General features: G+C 46.9%; 1 protein-coding gene across 2 annotated transcripts in view; it reads left to right on the top strand.

The window, feature by feature from the left end:
* The first annotated feature begins 3,235 nt into the window (after window positions 1-3,235).
* The window catches only part of CHKA (choline kinase alpha), a 77,929-nt gene continuing 60,246 nt past the window's right edge, over window positions 3,236-20,918 (top strand). The window contains exon 1 of one of the 2 annotated variants that reach the window (XM_053560741.1): window positions 3,236-3,744. In XM_053560741.1, coding sequence (XP_053416716.1) covers window positions 3,416-3,744 — 329 coding nt within the window. In that variant the 5' untranslated portion in view covers window positions 3,236-3,415. The remainder of the gene's footprint in view (window positions 3,745-20,918) is intronic. The other variant, XM_053560742.1, reaches the window with a different exon arrangement.

The raw sequence follows: 20,918 nt of genomic DNA, 5'->3' as shown, positions 1-20,918 counted from the left end.
TGCAACCAAAAAATAGCCGGGCGTTGTGGCGGGCGCCTGTAGTCCCAGCTACTCGGGAGGCTGAGGCAAGAGAATCGCTTAAGCCCAGGAGTTGGAGGTTGCTGTGAGCTGGGTGAGGCCACGGCACTCTACCGAGGGCCACAAAGTGAGACTCTGCCTCTACAAAAAAAAAAAATGGGAACTTAAATACAGCATTCCTGGTAGGGGCCGTAGTCCTCCCGCTGCAGCCAAGGTCAAATTGTGATGGAGGGGTCTATGTGACCAGGTCCAAGCCTATACGGGAACAAGGGACTTTGGGCAAGAAGGCCCCAGACACTCCTTGTCTGAGCTGGACCATGGGTTAGGAGTCCTTTGGGCATGTAAGGTCCATGTATGTTAAATGTATTAATACGGGTTTGCACATGTGTGTGTTATACACATGTGCATCACAGGAGCTGCTCCTAAACTGCTATAGCCACTCCCTTGGAGGCATCTGTTCTGTGTCCAGCCTCTTATCACTCAGATTACCACATCTGGTATCAGCAAACTGTTTATAGCTGACTGGGCCAGGCCAGGCCTTGACTCAGGGGGGCAAATCCATGGCCTGCCACTGCCTCATAACAGGGTTTTTTGTTTTTTGTGTTTTTTTTGCGATTTTTGGCTGCGGCTGGGTTTGAACCCACCACCTCTGGTATATGGGGCTGGCGCCCTACTCATTGAGCCACTGTTGCTGCCCATGATAGGGCTTTCTAAGACAAGCTGAACCAATCAGATTTCCCTTCTTGGAAAAGTGACTTGGAAGCCTTGAGTGACTAAGCCAGGTGATGGAGACCGTAGGGGCTCTGCTGCTGAGTTACCTAAGTTCATGCCTAGACTCTACTGTTTACTAGCTATGTAGTTTCAGGTGAGTTGTAAGCCACTCTGAGCCTCCTGACTCCTGATCTGTTAAATGGAGGTAAGACAATTAAGCTCAGGAGTTGTTGCAAAGATTCCAGTGAGGTTTGCGGCATTGTGAGTAAGGCAAGAGCTTTGGCTAATATCCCCATTCATGTAGATGCCCTGTTTGGCCCAGGTGGGGTGGCCTGTAAGTGGCTAAGAGTGAGGAGAAGCTGTCAGGAGAGAATGCTTTGGTGACAAGCCCCTCCCAGACACATGACTGATGTACCCCAAGTCACATCCCTAAAATTCAACCTGCATTCTCAGATATCGGGCTTCCCTGAGCACTTGAAACAAATCACCTCTATCTTGTAAACCTGGAGTTTCCTCAAATGCTCCATAGTCCTCCCTGAAGAACAAGTGAGCAGAACTGTGACTGGTGAAAAGAAAAAGTGAGATGGAGTTGGGAAACTGCATCCACATTTCCAGCTCTCAAAGGCTGGGGGGGCGGGGGTTACACTCTAAAGTGAATGACACTGATTTCCCCCAAATTAGAATGCTGGGCTCAAGTCCCTTGAGGAGAAATTGAAGCTTGGAGCAGAATCACTTTGTGCCTAAGATCTGTGTCCTCACGCACCCCCAACCCCATAAGTGGTCCCAGAGCATAGCTACATACCCCACATTCCACTTTTCTTCCAGGGTTTGGGTCCAAGAAACATTCCCAACATCTTTAATGAGGCAACATCTTAATCCCAAAGGGAATTGCAATCCCATAAAGATGCCCTTGAGTTTTCATGTTCCAAACCAGCAGATGCCAGAGAGTTACTTTAAATTATAAAGGTCCACTTCTTCCTTGTAGTGCCCCTTCATCCTGGGCAGATTTCTGACATTCCTCAGAACTTACCAGACTGGTGTCAGCGGACAGTGGGACAAAGGGCTTGTCACCTGGACAGGCCACTGGCATGGCTCTACCTCTCTGTGGTCTGGTATTTTTAGACAAAGTCCTTGGCTCCCTTATCTAAATGGCTTCTCAGATTGGAGCCCTTGATTTCTCAGTGTTTCAAAGATTTCTCAGTGTTTCAAACATCCAGTAAAGCCCGAGGCCACTCCTAAGCTCCCCAGGTCAACCTTCAAGCCTGTCTACACAGCACCCTTTTGAAAAGTTCCCTAGCATTTTTATTCTTTGTTAAATAAGATCAATTTTTTTGTAGCAAGTTCATCCAAGTACATATTCTTTTAAAAGATTTTTGCTTCTGGCAGACCGTAAAAACCTGGCATAGAAGCCATTTCCTGTGCGTCAGAACTGGATTTCCTAAGCTCTTGGGAGCCGGAGACACCATTTGTCCCAGCTTATATCCCATAACTAGGATCTTTAATTTTTATATTTATCTGTACACCAATTACTTCCAGGAAAGATAGAAGCAGCTGGGTCACAGGAGCTGGGAAACCCGAGTGTGTGCAAACCGGGTCAGGGCCCTTGGCCCCCAGCCCCGGGCAAAGGTCCATTAGTCATGGTCACGCGGCTATCTCCTGGCGAGGGGAGGGGTAGGTGATGGTGTCCACAAAGACAGCAATACCGTGGCATGCACCTTTGGCCCGTGTTTTGGGCACCTGCAGAGGCCCAGTTGCGGGGACTGACTGCCTGCTTGCCCATCATCCCTGCGCCTCTACGCCCTGGTGTCCTCAGCACCACGGACAGGGAAACTGAGGCTGCAGGCGGCGAGAGACGGCTGTGCAGCTGGGCCCGGCCTGGCCGACCGTGTTGTCTGGAATCAGTCATTCGTTTCCCCTTTCAGGTTCGGTTTCTGAACCAAGGATAACACTTCCTCCGGCTTGGGTCGGACAAAGGGTGGAGACACCTTGCACAGGGCAGAGCCTACGCTGGTAAATGTTACAAATACACCCCCCACCAACTCCAGGAGTAGGTGCCTCGCCCCAAGGTCATGCGGAAAAAGAAGGCTCCAGGCACCAATTTCCTGCCTTGCCCCTGCCAGGCCCCCGGCCTTGTCTCGGGGTTTCCGAGGGGTCCAAGGAAAGTTTCGAGCCCCAAAGCCAACCCCGGGGTCCTCTCAGGCTCAGGGGCCGCCCTCGTTTGGCCCAGCCCGGCTCTGCTCAACCCCCAAGCCGCCCTCCCGGCTCTCCTGGCCTCTTTCTCCTTTCTTCCGTCACCGTTACAGGGGCTCGGGACTCTGCGCCCCGCCCCCCGAGGGGCGCAGCGTCCCGGCAGGGACCGACGCCGCAGCCAATGGAGAGGCGGCGTAGCGAGGGCGGCGGCGGTTGTGATGCGCCGAGCCGGGGCGAGGGGGGGCGGCGACCAATCAGCGGCGGGCGCGAGGGCGGGTTGTGACGCGATCGGCGCTCCGCGTGCTGCGGCGGTATAGGAGCGAGCGCCGCGGCCAGCAGCACCAGCTCCGCTCCGCCGCCGCCGCTGCAGCCCGCCGCCCTCCGCGCGCAGACCCCGCCGGCCGGCCAGTCAGTGAGCCGCCTCCTGCCCGGCTTGACCCTGAGCCTCGCCTTCTCGCGCTGCGGCCGCCCGCGCCTCCTCGGCCGCCTGCCTGGCATGAAGACCAAGTTCTGCACCGGGGGCGAGGCGGAGCCCTCGCCACTCGGGCTGCTGTTGAGCTGCGGCAGCGGCAGCGCGGCCCCGGCGTCCGGCGTAGGGCAGCAGCGCGACGCCGCCAGCGACCTCGAGTCCAAACAGCTGGGCGGGCCGCAGCCGCCGCTTGCGCTGCCCCCGCCGCCGCCGCCGCTGCCGGTGCTCCCGCTGGCGGCGGCCGACGATCAGCCGGAGCCTCGGACACGGCGCAGGGCCTATTTGTGGTGCAAGGAGTTCCTGCCTGGCGCCTGGCGGGGCCTCCGCGAGGACCAGTTTCACATCAGTGTCATCAGGTCGGTGGCTTCGCCGAACCGGAGGCCGGCGGGGCCTTGGCGGGGGCGGCGGGCGGCTAGAGGGTCAGGTGACGCGGGGGGCGCAGAGGGGGCGGGGCGGGGGCCGGAGAAAGCCTTCTCTCCCTTCCCCCAGCGCCCTCGGGAAGTCCAGTAGGAATCCAGGGAATCGGTCCGGCGGCCGCCGGAGACCGTCCAGAGGCAGGCAGTGGTAAAATGTCGCGTTCCTGAGAAAACGGGTGTATTTCCGAGAACAATGCCGTTCAGTCACGACGTGCGTTTTGTGTTGAAGCTTGAAATGCGTCGAGTCCCTTTGCGGTGTAGGCCCTTGAGTGAAGCTTTAGGCTGACTTTAAAAAAAAATCATCTTGATAACTTTTTCTAGTTCTTCGAGTTCGTGATTTGATTTTGTTCCTCTCTGAAAATCATTCATTTGTTGTGGGTAAAGGAGTAACATTTACTCATTCCTTCCAAAACTGCGACATCGTATGTAGCTGCGCTTCCGGACGCAGTTGGGAGGCGTGGCTCCAAAAATGAGAGTAAGGGAGAAATACTCTTTTTTTTTTTTTTTTTTTTTTGCAGTTTTGGCCGGGGCTGGGTTTTTTTTTGTTTGTTTTTTTTTTGAGACAGAGCCTCAAGCTATTACCCCTGGGTAGAGTGCCATAGCATCACAGCTCACAGCAACCTCCAACTCCTGGGCTCAAGTGATTCTCCTGCTTATGCCTCCCAAGTAGCTGGGACCACAGGCACCCACCACAACACTCGGCTGTTTTTTGGTTGCAGCCATCATTGTTCTAACTCTCCAGCTCAGGTGTATGTGGCTGACGCTTTAGCCGCTTGAGCCACAGGTGCAGAGCCCCGGGCCTGGGTTTGAACCTGCCACCTCCCGCATATGGGGCTGGCGCCCTACTCCTTTGAGCCACAAGGCGCCGCCAGGGAGAAATATTCTTTAACCTCTTTTTTTTTAAGCTTAAAAATATTTAAAAAAAAAAAGAAATATTTAACCTTGGCTGGGCACGGTGGCTCATGCCTGTAATCTTACCATTCTGGGAGGCCGAGGGGGGTGGATTGCTTGAGCTCAGGAGTTCAAGAGCAGCCTGAGCAAAAGCGAGATCCTTTTGTAGAAAAAAGTGTCTACAAAAATTAGAAAAACTGAGGCAGGAGGATGGCTTGAGCCCAAGAGTTGGAGGTTGTTGTGAGCTATGACGCTAGGGCAACAGCTGGAGACGCTGTGTTCAATTAAAAAAAAAAAAATCACTTAAGCCCAAGAGTTTGGGGTTGCTGTGAGCTATGATACCTCTGCACTCTACCAAGGGTAACTCAATGAGACTCTTGTCTCAAAAAAAAATTTTTTTTTTTTTGCTTGTTTTAGAAGGCCAGGCGTGGTGGTTCATGCCTGTAATCCTAGCACTCTGGGAGGCCGAGGCCGGTGGATTGCCTGGGCTCACAGGTTCAAGACCAGCCTGAGCCAGAGCAAGACTTCATCTGTGGGTCAGTGAGTAGGGCGCCGGCCCCATGTGCCGAGGGTGGTGGATTCAAACCCAGCCCCGGCCAAACTGCAACAAAAAAATAGCCGGGTGTTGTGGTGGACGCCTGTAGTCCCAGCTGCTTGGGAGGCTGAGGCAAGAGAATCCCGTAAGCCTAAGAGTTAGAGGTTGTTGTGAGCTGTGTGACGTCATGGCACTCTACCCGAGGGCGGTACAGTGAGACTCTGTCTCTACAAAAAAAAAAAAGACTTCATCTCTAAAAATAGCTGGGTGTTGTGGCAGGCATCTGTAGTCCCAGCTACTCAGGAGGCTGAGGCAAGAGAATCGCTTGAGTCCAAGAGTTTGAGGTTGCTGTGAGCTGTGACGTCACAGGACTCTACCAAAGGTGACAAAGTGAGACTCTCTCTCAAAAAAAAATTCTCCCCCCCCAAACCCAGACGTAGTCTGGAGTCTGGCTGTGTTGCCCAGGCTGGTCTAGAACTGCTGGCCTCCTAACAACTCCTTCATTACCTGTTGCTGGAACTACAAATGTAAGCTGCCTAGAATAGTCATTGTTCTAGGCCAAGTACTCATCAGTCTGTAAAGTGAAGACCTAGAGAAGTAATTTACCTGGGGTCAGTGGCTGTTCATCACTTTCAAAGAATGAACTACCAGGTCTCTAGTGTTCCCCACTGCTGCACCCGTGCTCTTGCCTTTGGCCTGTGAGTAATTTTGGACAGCCTGGATCCAGTCTTAAGACATTTATGATCTCCAGGGGGTGTCACTCATCAGTTAAACCTTTGCATTTTGCTCAGACCAGACGTTACAAAAGCTTTGAGGATATCTTGTTTCTTTTTTCGAGGAGTTAGTAGTCCTAGAAGACACAGCTTTCCTTTGTGGTTGGAGGGCCTTTTTACATAACGCTGCAGGGTGCTTACTGCCTCTTAGTCCTGAGATCTGGAATAGAATGTAGGTATGGAATGAGTTTAATAAAGAAAAAGGTGGTTTAGGACATAGAAAAGGGGGTGATCCCTAGCTTTAAAAGAAAGATAAAAAAGACGTTTGGAGATGTGGAGGAGGCATTTGCTGGGTTGATCCTTCACAGGCAGTTACATTTACTGTGGCTCCAGCTGCTGCCTGTTCCTGACATTTCCCTGTTCGTCTCTTGAGCTCCATTTTTCCCTGAGAGCCAGTCTGTCTGCAGAGGTTTGTTAGTCCTCTCACAACATCAGCATTCCCTTCAGCTTGTTCTGAATTTAACCTTTGGGGCCTCTTCACCCCTGAATATGCTTCTCCTGCTTTTTCTCTGAGTTAAGAAACTGGCCAGAGTCCCAGGATTTCTAACTCTGCCTTGTCCTGGAAATCTCTCCTCCACACACAGTGGTAACTACTTTTGTGTTTGCACCTTCCATCTGCATCCTTCGTCACTTCCAAGGCCAGGAGAGCCAACCTGCCATCTTTAGAAATGTAATAGGAGGTGTCTGCATCTTCTGGAGTTTCTTGTGTTCCCTCTAATCTGTTCTTTTTTTTTTTATTTGGGGGTGGGTGTTAAATGAACCTTTATTAGAATGTTGTTGCAGTTGTATTTGAAGGCATCAGCCTTACAAAAGAAGGATTTTAAATTAAAGTCCCTAACTGCATCAATAGAAAAACGAGGGCTGGAGCTGAACAGGGTACCAACTCCATACTTGTGGAGACACACCTTCTAATCTGTTCTATATTCTCTTGCCAGGTATTTCTCAAATATTACTCCTGTGGCCTTCTGTAGCTACCAAATGAAATCCAAGCTTGTTTGCTTGGTCTAAACTTGGGCCCAAGCCTATCTTTTTTTTTTAAGAGACAGAGTCTCACTTTATCGTCCTCAATATCGTGCCATGGTGTCACATTTCACAGTAACCTCCAACTCCTGGGCTTAGGTGATTTTCTTGCCTCAGCCTTCTGAGAAGCTGGGACTACGGGCACCCACTAGAACGCCTGGCTATTCTTTGTTGCAGTTTGGCCTGGGCTGGGTTTGAACCCGCCACCCTTGGTATATGGGGCCAGTGCCCTACCCATTGAGCCACAGGTGCTGCCCCCCCCCCCTTTTTTTTTTTTTTTTTTGAGAGGGTCTCTGTCCCTTGGGTAGAGTGCAGTGGCGTCATCATAGCTCATAGCAACCTCAAAGTCTTGGGCTCATGCCTCATCTTCCTGAGTAGCTAGGAATACAGGCATGCGCCACTATGCCCAGCTAATTTTTTTTTTTTGCTTTTAGCAGAGATGGGGGACTCTTTCTTGCTCAGGGGGATCTCGAACTCCTGAGCTTAAGCCTTCATTCTACCAGCTTTAGCCTCCCATAGTGCTAGGATCACAGACATGAGCCACTGCACCAGCCTACTTTTCTGTAGTGTTTTTGTTTTTTGGTGGTGGTGGTTTTTTTTTTTTTTGAGACAATCTCGTTATGTTGCCCTCGGTAGAGTGCTATAGTGTCACAGCTCACAGCAACCTCATACTCTTGGGCTTAAGCAATTCTCTTACCTCAGCCTTCCAAGTAGCTGGGACTACAGGCACCTGCCTATTTTTCTGTTGCAGTTGTTGTTTAGCAGGCCCAGGCCAGGCTCAAGCCCACCAGCCTTGGTGTATGTGGCTGGTGCTGTACTCAATGAGCTGCAGATGCTGAGCATGTTGTTGTTATTTTATTTTATTTTTAGAGACAGAGTGTCACTTTCTCATCCCTGGTAGAGTGTCATAGCATGATAGCTCACAGCAACCTCAGATTCCTGGGCTCAAGGGATTCTCTTGCCTCAGCTTCTAGCCTCCTGAGTAGCTGGGACTACAGGCGTCTGCCACCATCCTGGCTATTTTTAGAGACGGGGTCTTGCTGTAGCTCAGGCTGGTCTTGAACTTATGAGCTTAGGCAGTCTGCCCACTTCGGTGTCCCAGAGTGCTAGGATTACAGGCGTGAACCACTGGCTGTTCACTCCTCCCTCACCGTAGCAAGTAACGTCTAGCTAGTTATGTACACCAGACCCGGCACTTTCTGCATGAGCTTTGTGTTTTCAGTTATCAGGCCTTTCTTTGCCGCCACTCTTTGCTTGGCAGCCTTTCCTCTGGTGTCTTTATTTTATTTTTTTTTTGAGACTTCCCTCAACTTGAATTGAGTTTTTCTCTTGTGTGGGCATGTGCATTAGGTTGTCTACTGGTTTCATATTATTATTGAGTACATTGGATACTTGCTTTTTCATTGTTTGATACTTTGAAGAATGTGTTTCAACTCAATCCAGGTTAATACAAAAGATGTAAAGCCTCCATCTTTTTCATGGCTGAATAGTATTCCATGGTATACATATACTGTAGTTTATTAATCCATTCGTGCATTGGTGGGCCCTTAGTTTGTTTCCACTTCTTGGCGATTGTAATTGCAATAAATAATCTAGTGCAAATGTCTGTCTGACAAAATGATTTCTGTTTTTTTTTTTTTTTTGTAGAGACAGAGTCTCACTGTACCGCCCTTGGTAGAGTGCCGTGGCGTCACATGGCTCACAGCAACCTCCAGCTCTTGGGCTTACGTGATTCTCCTGCCTCAGCCTCCCAAGCAGCTGGGACTACAGGCGCCCGCCACAACGCCCGGCTATTTTTTTGTTGCAGTTTGGCCAGGGCTGGGTTTGAACCCGCCACCCTCGGTATATGGGGCCGGTGCCCTACTCACTGAGCCACAGGCGCCGCCTGACAAAATGATTTCTTTTCTTCTGGGTAGATGCCTAGTAATGGGATTGTGGAATCAAATGGCAGGTCTATTTTGAGTTCTTTGAGGATTCTCCATACTTCTTTCCAGAGGCTATATTAGTTTGCAGTTCCACCAATAGTATAAAAGTGTTCCCCATGGGTGGCGCCTGTTCAGTGGGTAGGGCACCAGCCCCATATACCAAAGGTGGCAGCTTTGGACCTGGCCTTGGCCAACTAAAACAGCAATGAGAATTACAACAAAAAATAGCCGGGCATTGTGGCAGTCCTAGCTACTCAGGAGGCTGAGGCAGGAGATTCGCTTAAGCCCAAGAGTTTGAGGTTGCTGGGAGCTGTGACGCCATAGCACTCTACTGAGGGAAACAAAGTGAGACCCTGTCTCAAAAAAAAAAAAAAAAAAAAAGTTCCCTTCTCTCCACATACACACCAGCATCTGCAGCTTCGGGACTTTGTAATGTGGGCTAAAATTTGTTGTTATTGAACCTGCCACTTAGAAAATTTGTTTATGGGTCAGGCCAGGTGGCTCATGCCTGTAATTCTAGCACTCCGTGAGGCCAAGGTGGATGGATTACTTGAGCTCACGAGTTCAAGACCAGCTTGACCAAGAGTGAGACCCCATCTCTAAAGATAGCTGGGCATTGTGGCAGGCACCTGCAATCCCATCTACTTGGAAGGCTGAGGCCAGAGATTGCTTGAGTCCAGCAGTTTGATGTTGCTGTGAGCTATGACTCCACGGCACTCTTAACAAGGGTGACAAAGTGAGACTCTCTCAAAAAAAAAAAAAAAAAAAAAAGGCTAGGTACCTGTAGCTCAAATGGCTAAAGTACCAGGCACATACACCAGAGCTGGCAGGTTTGAATCCAGCCCGGGCCTGCCAAACAACAAAAAAAAATGGGAACAAGAAAATTTGTTTATGCCCAGGAATCACAGCTAAATTCTACCTCTGTCTCTGCATATAATTTTTTATTTTTTATTTTTTTGGTTTTGTTGTAGCTCACAGCAACCTCAAAATCTTGGGCTCAAGCAATTCTCTTGCCTCAGCATCCCGAGTAGCAGGGACTACAAGGCGCCTGCCATAGGCCTGGCTGTTTTTACAGACAAGTTCTTGTTCTGGCTCAGGCTGGTCTCCAACCCCTGAGCTCAGGTGATCCACCCGACTTGGTCTCCCAAGTGTTAGGATTACAGGTGTGAGCCACCTCACCCGGCTTTTTTTTTTTTTTTTTTTGAAACAGTCTCATTCTGTCACCCGGGTAGAGTGCTGTGGCATAACTCATAGCAACTTCAAACTCTTCAAGCTCAAGTGATCCTCTTGCCTCAGTTTCTCAAGTAGCTGGAACTATAGGCACCCGCCACAACGCCCAGCTAGATTTTTCTTTTAGTAGAGATGGGGGTCTCACTGTTGCTCAGGCTGGTCTTGAACTCCTGAGCTTAAGCAATCCTCTCACCTTGGCCTCCCCAAGAGTTGGGATTACAGGTGTGAGCCACCATGCCTGGCTGAGTTAAGAAATTTAATGAGAGAACTATTTGAAAACTGTCAAAATGTTTCACATATCTCTATTGATAATTTACATCCCACAGACCTACTAATAGTGAAAAGAAAATTGATGAGGAGGAGGATACTATGGGCCCTGCAAAATTGTGTTCCTTTAAATGTAAAAGGACAGAGGCCCTTGAAAAGACTGCCAGGTCCTCAGATATTTTTGCAAAATTATGCAGTAAAAGTCAAATAGAGGTTGGATTTTGGAAATACTGTGCCAAAATTCCCTACTAGATTCACTTTTCAGAGTACAGAGTTCGATTTATAACTTACATTACATGTAAGAACAGAAATATTCTACACCGGATCACAGAATCCCCTCAAAGTAGCAGAGTCATCACTGTACCTTAAGCACCAAGAGTTATTATGTTTGGGAAATGTGGTTTAAAGAAAACTGACCTCAAAGAAGTCCACCACACCCTTTATGGGAAGACAAACACCATCCCCACCTGTGGGCTTCAAGTCACCGTCATTGACTATACCCTGCATGATTAGAACGAGATGGGATTTCCCTGGGTGAGGACCCATTTACTGGTGAAGACCAGTTTGAGATCTACGGGCTGATGTATAAAAAGAGTAACAACTGCTGAGGTGGTTTGTACTAATGTGCTTTACTTACGTTACCTCACAGTTAAAATTTTGACACGGACGACCTTCAAGACCAAATGTAAAACCCATGCCATGAAGCAAATAAAGAAAATGATCCAGTAGTTTTCCATAATACAATGCTGTGCCAGAGACCTGTTCTGCCAACACAGTCTATTTAAGTAAGCCAAGTGTGTCTTACTGCGTTGCAGTAAGAGGACGCTGCTCTTTTTTTTTTTTTTTGAGATGGAGTCTCAAGCTGTTGCCCTGGGTAGAGTGCCGTGGTGTCACAGTTCACAGCAACCTCAAACTCTTGGGCTTAAGCGATTCTCCTGCCTCAGCCTCCCAAGTAGCTCGGACTACGGGTGCCCGGCTATTTTTGTTGTTGTTGTTGCAGTTGTCATTAAACTGGCCCTGGTTGCGTTTGAACCCACCAGGCTCTGTGTATGTGGCTGGCACCCTACCCAGTGAGCTATGGACGCTGCCAAGGATGCTGCTCTTAAAACCTCTGGTGCTGGCTCGGTGCCCGTAGTATAGTGGTTATAGCACCAACCACATACACCGAAGTTGGCGGGCTTGAACCTGGCCCGGGCCAGCTAACCAATAATGACAACTGTAACAAAAAATAGCCAGGCCTTGTGGCAGGTGCCTGTAGTCCCAGCTACTTGGGAGGCAGAGGCAAGAGAATTCCTTGAGCCCAAGAGTTTGAGGTTGTTGGGAGCTGTGACGTTACAATACTCTATTGAGGGTGACATAATGAGACTGCCTCAAAAGCCTCTGGTATTGTTTCAACAGCTGTCCCCACGGCAGAGTGGAATACCCATTCTTACATGTTTGTAGTCAGCTTTTCAAGGGAGAATTTTGTTTCCAAACATGATACTAAAATGTTTGTTGAAATATTTAAACTTGTTATTACAAAGTTCTTAAAAAATAAACTACAGGGCGGCGCCTGTGGCTCAGTGAGCAGGGCGCCGGCCCCATATACCGAGGGTGGCGGGTTCAAACCCAGCCCCTGCCAAACTGCAACCAAAAAATAGCCGGGCATTGTGGCGGGCGCCTGTAGTCCCAGCTACTCAGGAGGCTGAGGCAAGAGAATCGCGTAAGCCCAAGAGTTAGAGGTTGCTGTGAGCCATGTGACGCCACGGCACTCTACCAGAGGGCGGTACAGTGAGACTCTGTCTCTACAAAAAAATAAAAATAAAAAAATAAACTACAAAGCCATCATGCCTGGCCTAGAAATAATTTAAATGGTCTCGTATTTAACTTTGAGATATGATTCAAATACCACAAAATTCACCCTCTTAGAGAATACAATTCAAGGCAATGCAATACAGAGACCCCAATTTTTTTTTTTTTTTTTTTTTTGAGACAGAGCCTCAAGTTGTCGCCCTGGGTGGAGTGCTGTGGCATCACAGCTTGCAGCAACCTCCAGCTCCCGGTATCGGGAGATTCTCCTGCCTCTGCCTCCCAGGTGGCTGGGACTATATCTGCCACAATGCCTGGCTACTTTTTGGTTGCAGCTGTCGTTGTTTGACGGGCCCGGGCTGGACTCAAACCTGCCAGCTCAGGTGTATATATACTGGTATGTATACAGTATACTGGTATACTATATGTGGCCGATGCCTTAGCTGCTTGAGCCACAGGCACCGAGCCTCATCTCTATAAAATTAAAAATTAGCTGGGTATGGTATCATGTGCCTGTAGTCCCAGTTACTCGGGAGGTTGAGTCAGGGGGGTTTCTTGGGCCCAGAGGTTTGAGGGTGCAGTGAGCTATGACGATGCCACTGTACCTGAACGCAGGAAACACCTGTCTCAAAAAAAAAAAAAAAAAAGAATTCAGTGGTTTTTAGTATACTCAGAGTTGTGTAACCATCACTACTATCTAATTCCAGAGCATCTGCATTACTGCAGAAAAGAAACCCTATACCCATTAGCTAACAACCTCCTATTCTCTCTTCCCAGCTCCTGGCAACCATTAACCTACTTTGTGTCTGTGTTTGCCTATACTGAACATTTCAAATAAAGAGAATCATACATTAAAAAAAATAAACTACACATGAGAACATGTGAAAAAATACATACAAGAACAGAAGTAATCTTAGTTTCATTTTTCAGGAAAGTTTCATTTAGACTTTGTTCTTACTGCTTACTATGAAAATTTGGTTCCTTGGGTAGCTTGCTTGCTTTCTTTTTAAATTAATGCATTTTATTTTTATTTTTTTAAGAGCAGGGCTCAGTTCACAGCCAAATTGAGCAGAAGGTAAAGAGAATTCCCATATACCCTGCCCTCTCTCATGCATAGCCTGTCACTAATATCCCCCACCAGACAGGTACATTTGTTACAGTTGATGAACCTACATGGACACCGTTATCACTCTGTTTATAATACATTCGGGTTTACTCTTAGTGTTCTATATTGTATGGTTTTGACAACTGTATAATGACTTGTATACACCATTGTATAGATGTTGCTTACAATGGGGTTATATCCTGATAAAGCTCTTGTAAGTTCATGGCTTGGTACCTGTAGCTCAGCACCTAGGATGCCAGCCACGTACACCAGAGCTGCGGGTTCTAATTCAGCCTGGACCTGCCAAACAACAACAGCTACAACCAAAAAATAGTTGGGCATTGTGGGCACTTGTAGTCCCAGCTACTTGGGAGGCTGAGGCAAGAGAATCCCTTAAGCCCAAGAGTTTGAGGTTGCTATGAGCAGTGATGCCACGGCATTCTACCCAGGGCGACAGCTTTGAGACTCTGTCTCAAAAAGAAAAAAAAAAAAAAAAAAACTCTTGTAAGTTCAAAATATTGTAAGTTGAAAATGCATTTAATATACCTAACCTACTGAACGTTGTAGCTCAGCCTAGCTTACCTTAAGCATGCTCAGAACACATACATACTAGCCTATAGTTGAGCAAAACCATCTAACATAAAACATATTTTATAATAAAATGTTGAATATCCCATATAATATATTGAATTCTGTACTGAAAGTGGAAAGGATAATGGTTGTACAGGTACTCAAAGTATAGTTTCTACTAAATGTGTGTTGCTTTTGCTTAGTAAAGTTGAAAAACGAAGTTGAATACTATGGGACAGGTACTGTGTGTAGTATACCAAATAATTACACTGCCTTAAAAATCCTCTGTACTTACTGTTAATCCCTCTTTTTTTTCTAACCAATCCCTGGCAACTACTGATCCTTTTGCTACCCCACAGGTTTGCCATCTCCAGAATGTGATATAGTTGAAAGGTTACATTATGTATAGCCTTTTCAGTTTGGCTTTTTTTACTTGGTAATGTTACCAAGATATATATATATATATATGTGTGTGTGTGTGTGTTTGTGTGTGTGTATACATGTATATATGTTACCAAGTAAAAAATATGTTACCAAGTATATATACAAAAAAAATAAAATATATATAAAAAATATATAAAATATATATAAAAAAGACTCTCACTTTATCGCCCTTGCCCTTGGTGAGTGCTGTGATGTCACAGCTCACAGCAACCTTCAACTCCTGGGCTTAGGTGATTCTCTTGCCTCAGCCTCCCGAGTAGCTGGGACTACAGGCACCCACCAGAACGCCGGACTATTTTTTTGTTGCAGTTTGGCCGGGGCTGGGTTCGAACCCACCACCCTCAGTATATGGGGCCAGCACCCTACCCACTGAGCCACAGGTGCCACCCTATATATTGATCTTGTATCCTGCAATCTTGTTATAATCTCTTACTAATTCCAGGAGGGTTTTTTTCCCCTCTACTTCTTTCTGTTTTTTTACATAGGTAAGTCATGTCACCTGTGAACAAAGACAGTTTTTCTTCTTTTCCAATCTATATTACCTGTGTTATTTATTTATTTATTTTTTGAGACAGAGTCTCAAGTTGTTGCCCTGGGTAGAGTGCTGTGGCGTCATAGCTCATAGCAACCTCCAACTCAGGCTCAAGCGATCCTCTTGCCTCAGTTTTTCTATTCTTAGTAGAGACAGGTTAGTCTCGAACTTGTGAGCTTAAGCAATCCACCTGCCCCAGCCTCCCAGGGTGCTAGGATTACAGGCGTGAGCCACTGAGCCCAGCTTTCTTCTTCCTTTTATTGTTTTTATTTCCTTTTCTTGTGTTTCTGCATTAACTAATACTTTTAGTATGGAGTTTTTTTTTTTTCTTTTTTTTTTTGAGACAGTCTTGCTCTGTTGCTCAGGCTGGAGTGCAGTGGCGTGAGGTACCCGCCATAATGCCCAGCTATTTTTAGTCATGGGGTCTGGAACTCATGAGCGCAGGTGATCCACCTGTCTCAGCCTCCCAGAGTGCTAGGATACAGCATGAGATGTTCTTTACCAGGTTGAGGATGTGACTCTGTCTTTCTCATCTTCTGAGAGCTTGTTATTTACTGTGGGTGTTGGGTGTGTTGTCGTATGCTTTTTGTGCGTCTATTGATAGGATGTGATTTTTCTACTTTAGTCTGCTGATGTGGTGGATTACATCAGTTGAGGTTTCAGGCTTTTGGTGAGCCTGTACCACTGGATTTAAGTGCTTCCTAACTTTTCCCTCTCCCTTCAGTGGAACAGGATGGCCAGAGGCGGCTAGAGTTTTTCCCCATCCTGCAGACAGGTTAGTGTCTGGCAAAATAATTTCTCCTGAAGGCAGATCTTGTTAGGGTTACGCCTGTAATCCTAATACTCTGGTTCGAGACCAGCCTGAGCCAGAGCGAGGCCTCATCTCTTAAAAAAAAAAAAAGCTGGGAGGCTGAGGTAAGAGACTTAAGTCCAAGAGTTTGAGATTGCGGTGAACTATGATGCCACAGCACTCTACTGAGGGCAACATGGTGAGACTCTGTCTCAAAAAAAAAAAAAAAACTTCCGAGAAAAACACTATGTTCTGGTGTATTTAAAAATGGAGTCCCGGCTCAGGACCTGTAGTACAGTGGTTACGGCACCAGCCACATGCGCCAAGGTTGGCGGGTTTGAACTTAGCCCAGGCCCGCTAAAACAACAATGACAACTGCAACAACAAAAAATAGCCGGGTGTTGTGGTGGGTGCTTGTAGTCCCAGCTACTTGGGAGGCTGAGGTAAGAGAATTGCTTAGCCCATGAGTTTGAGGTTGCTGTGAGCTGTGATGTCATAGCACTCTACCGAGGGTGGCATACTGAAACTTGGTCTAAAAAAAAAAATGGGATCCTGTCCAGGTGAGGTGGCTCATGCCTGTAATCCCAGCATTTGGGAGGCCAAGGCAGGATTGCTTGAGCTCACAAGTTCAAGACCAGCCTGAGCCAGAGCAAGAGACTCCATCTCTAAAAAATAGCCGGGTGCTGTGGTGTGCACCTGTAGTCCCAGCTACTTAGGAGGCTGAGGCAAGAGAATTGTTTAAGCCCAAGAGTTTGAGGTTGCTGTGAGCTATGGTGTTACAGCACTCTACTGAGGGCAACATAGTGAGACTCTGTCTCAAAAAAAAAAAAGGAAAACAAAAACTTCAAAGAGGGGCGGCACCTGTGGCTCAGTGAGTAGGGCGCCGGCCCCATGTGCCGAGGGTGGCGGGTTCAAACCCAGCCCCGGCCAAACTGCAACAAAAAAATAGCCGGGCGTTGTGGCGGGCGCCTGTAGTCCCAGCTGCTTGGGAGGCTGAGGCAAGAGAATCGCGTAAGCCCAAGAGTTAGAGGTTGCTGTGAGCCGTGTGACGTCATGGCACTCTATCCGAGGGTGATACAGTGAGACTCTGTCTCTACAAAAAAAAAAAAAAAAAACTTCAAAGAAAAACAGAATGTTCTGGTGTATTTAAAAATGGGGTCCTTCTTCCATGTTTACATGGATGGAGCTGGAACATGTTCTTCTTAGCAAAGTATCTCAAGAATGGAAGAAAAAGTATCAGTGTACTCAGTTTTACTATAAAACCAATTTATAGCTTTCATATGAAAGCTATAACCCAATTATAGCCCAAGAAGAAGGGGAGAGGGCAGAGGGAGGGGAGGGGAGGATGGCCGGTGGATAGAGGGAGAGTAATTAGTGGGACCACACCTAATGGTGCATCTCACAAGGGTACATGTGAAATTTACTAGGTATAGAATATAAATGTCTTAATAACTAAGAAAATGCCATGAAGGCTATGTTAAGCCGTTTGATAAAAGCACTTCAAATTGCATATATAACCAGCACATTGTACCCCATGATTGCATTAATGTACACAGCTATGATTTAATAATAATAAAAAAAAGGAATACAAATAAAAATGGGGTCCTGGCTTGGCGCCTGTGCACAGTGGTTATGGTGCCAGCACATGCACCAAGGTTGGTGGGTTTGAACTTGGCCCAGGCCAGCTAAAACAACAACAACAGCAGCAGCCAAAAATAGCCGGGCATTGTGGGGGCTGCTTGTAGTCCCAGCTACTTGTGAGGCTGAGGTAAGAGAATTGCTTGAGCCCAAGAGTTTGAGGTTGCTGTGAGCTAAGACGCTACAGCACTCTATCAAGGGTGACCAAGTAAGACTGTCTTAAAAAATAATAATAATAATAATTAAAGATAAAAATAGGGTCTCCTCTCACGCTGAAGTATGAAGGAATTTTCTTCTGTAGCGCTCCTGGAAGTAAAACTCACCAAAATGTGGGTCTCCCCCATGGTTGAGCCCCCCGGAGTTTTTTTTGTTGTTGTTCGTTTGTTTTTCAAACAGAGTCTCACTCTGTCACTCTGGGTAGAGTGCTATGGCAGTTATAGCTGACAGCAACTTCAAACTCCTGGGCTCTAGGGATCATCTTACCTCAACCTCCCAAGCAGCTGGGACTAAAGGCTACAGGCGCCAGCCACAATGGCCAGCTAGTTTTTCTGTGTTTGGTAGAGACAGGGTCTTGCTTTTGTTCAGGTGGGTCATGAGTTCCTGAGTTTAGGAGATCCACCCACCTCAGCCTCCAAGAGCGCTAGGATTACAGGTGCCTGGCCCCTCTGGAGTTTTGAACTCTCAGAGTTGTCCACATTGAGCCTCCAGCAGCTCAGCTACAGGTTTTCCTAGTGTAGGTTCCATGGAGGTTCTGCAGTGAGTTATGCTTCTCTGTGTCCTCCTGCCTGCCTGTTAGGGTCTGAATACTCAATAGTAGGAACCCGTGTGCAGGTAGCATAATTTTTTAAACTTTCAAGGGTCAAGAAAGTAGGAACAACATGGAACTGAGTCAATGGGAGGAGGTCAGAGGGCAGAGACTGAGAGTGAGGCAAGGATCAGCATTCCCACTGCTGACTTTATTCTGTGATGCTTTATTTTTTCTTTCTTTCTCTCTCTCTCTCTCTTTTTCTTTTTTGTTAGAGTCTCACTTTGTCGCCCTTGGTAGAGAACTGTGATGTCACAGCTCACAGCAACCTCCAGCTCCTAGGGTTAGGCAATTCTCTGGCCTCAGCCTTCCAAGTAGCTGGGATTACAGGCGCCCGCCACAATGCCCAGCTGTGTTTTTGTTTTAATTTGGCTGGGGCCGGGTTTGAACCCGCCACCCTCAGTAGGTGGGGCTGGTGCCCTACCCACTGGGCCATAGGTGCTGCCCTGTTCTGTGATGTTTTCCCTTGAACACATTGTGCAGTGGTCTGTGTTCCTCGATTATGGAACCTGGGTACTGAGAGAAGGGAGGTAAAGGTGTAGTGGATTTTGTGTGTGTTTGAGGAGGGCTGAGAAGTATGTGAATGTGCTGAGGGGAAGGAACTGGGAAACTGGCACACTGACATGGGCTATAAAACCCTTTCTTGCTGGCCTCAAACCTGAAGGGAGATGGGAAGGGTGACGAATAGGTATGTAGGGAAGCTTGAGAAGCAAATGTCCAGGACCAGTGGAGAGGAACCCCAGTAGCTGTGGTAGGGGATATAGAGGTGCCATCTCTATACAGAATTAGAACAGGAAGCTGGAAACTCAGTGTAACCACAGAGAGGTTTCTTGAAACGTGATAACTCTTCTTTTTCCAAAGCCCTTAGTAAGGTTTCTTTTCTTTTTTTTTTTTTTTTTTTTGCAGTTTTTTGGCCGGGGCTGGGTTTGAACCTGCCACCTCCTGCATATGGGGCTGGTGCCCTACTCCGTTGAGCCACAGATGCTGCCCCTTAGTAACGTTTCTTTTTCTAGATCCTAAAATCAGAGAAATTGGGGTTATTTCTACTTTCTTGGCTATTATGAATAATATAAACATTTCTGTATAGTTTTTTTTTTTTTTTTTTTGCAGTTTTTGGCTGGGGCTGCCTTTGAACCCGCCACCTCCAGTATGTGGGGCCGGCGCCCTACTCCTTGAGCCACAGGCACCGCCCATCTGTATGGTTTTTGTGTGAACAATGCTTTCATTTCTCTTGAGTGTATACCTTGGAGTGGAAATTGGGTTATGTGATCACTCAGTGTTTAACCTTTTGAAGATGTCACTGATCTTTTGAGGCCTGTGTCAAAGAGGACCCTCTCCCCTCCCCAACAAAATTCCTCATTGTGACTGAGAGGATATTGGACAAGAGGGTCCTGGACTGGCCTGTTGTGGCCTTTCACCATTGCCCTTTCTCCTCACTGCCTGTGATCTGAGCTCTATCTGTAGACTAAATTGCCAGCTGATTTCTAAGAAGAGTTGAGTACATAGCATATTAGATACTATAACTTCCTTTAATATACCAAGGAAGCTGGCTATATTAAAAACTACACACATTTAAAAGTAGTAAAGAATGAAATAGCTTTATTAAAGCTTAACATTTTGCTAAATTGGCTTTGGGTTTCCTTTATTTGCCTATAGGTAACCATTCTAATTTTGTCTCAGTAAATAAGTTGTTTAAATTCTGGTTTTTGCCTTTTTTGCAAAGTTTTCTCAATAGCCTGATTTGCCTTCAGAAATATGTTGCTTAAGGTGGCGCCTGTGGCTCAGTGAGTAGGGCGCTGGCCCCATATACTGAGGGTGGCAGGTTCAAACCTGGCCCCCGACAAACTGTAACAAAAAAATAGCTGGACGTTGTGGTGGGCGCCTGTAGTCCCAGCTGCTTCTTGTGAGGCTGAGGCAAGAGAATCGCCTAAGCCCAGGAGCTGGAGGTTGCTGTGAGCTATGACACCACCTCACTCTACCGAGGGCAGCAAAGTGAGACTCTGTCTCTTAAAAAAAAGAAAAAAAAGGTGTTTAGATTAGAATTTGATGTAAGTGCTAAAGCATTAGACCATTATCTGTAATGTTTGTAACAGACACACAATAATTGTACATATTTATGGGGTACGATGTGCACTTCTTGTATCTTAACTATAACATTTTACCTGTTGACCAGTCTTTCCCCATCTCACTTTCTTTTCTTCCCTCCTGACTGTGGTAAGCACTGTTCTATTCTCAGGTGTTATGAGATGAACTTGTTTGGATTCTACATGTGAATGGGATAATTTGGTATTTGTCTTTCTGTGTCTGGCTTATTTCACTTAACATAATGTCCTCTAGGTTCACCCATGTTGTCACAAATGACAGAATTTTACTCTTTTTAGTCACTGAATAGTATTCCATTGTGTGTGTACCACCTTTTCTCTAGTACACATCTGTTGGTGGACACTTAGCTGGATTCCCTGCCCTGCCTATTGTGAATAGTGCTGTAATGTGGGAGTGAAGATGTCTTTGACATACTGATTCCATTTCCTTTGGATGTGTTCCCAGAAATGAGATTGCTGGATCTTATGATCATTCTATTTTTTATTTTTTGAGGACCCGCCATACTGTTTCTCATTATGGCTGTACTAATTTATTGTCCTTTCCCTAATATGTGTTGTTGGCACCTTTGTTGAAATCAGTTTGCTGTACATGCATGGATTGATTTCTGGGTTTTCTACTCTGTTTCATTGTGTGTCTGTTTTTATGCCAGTGTGTGTCATGCTGTCTTGGTTAATAGAGCTTTGTAGTGTGTATATATA

Source organism: Nycticebus coucang, chromosome 14 (genome assembly GCF_027406575.1).
Source record: "Nycticebus coucang isolate mNycCou1 chromosome 14, mNycCou1.pri, whole genome shotgun sequence".
Taxonomy (NCBI): domain Eukaryota; kingdom Metazoa; phylum Chordata; class Mammalia; order Primates; family Lorisidae; genus Nycticebus; species Nycticebus coucang.
Note: the sequence above shows the minus strand (reverse complement) of the source record. Positions and strands in the feature narration are given on the sequence as shown.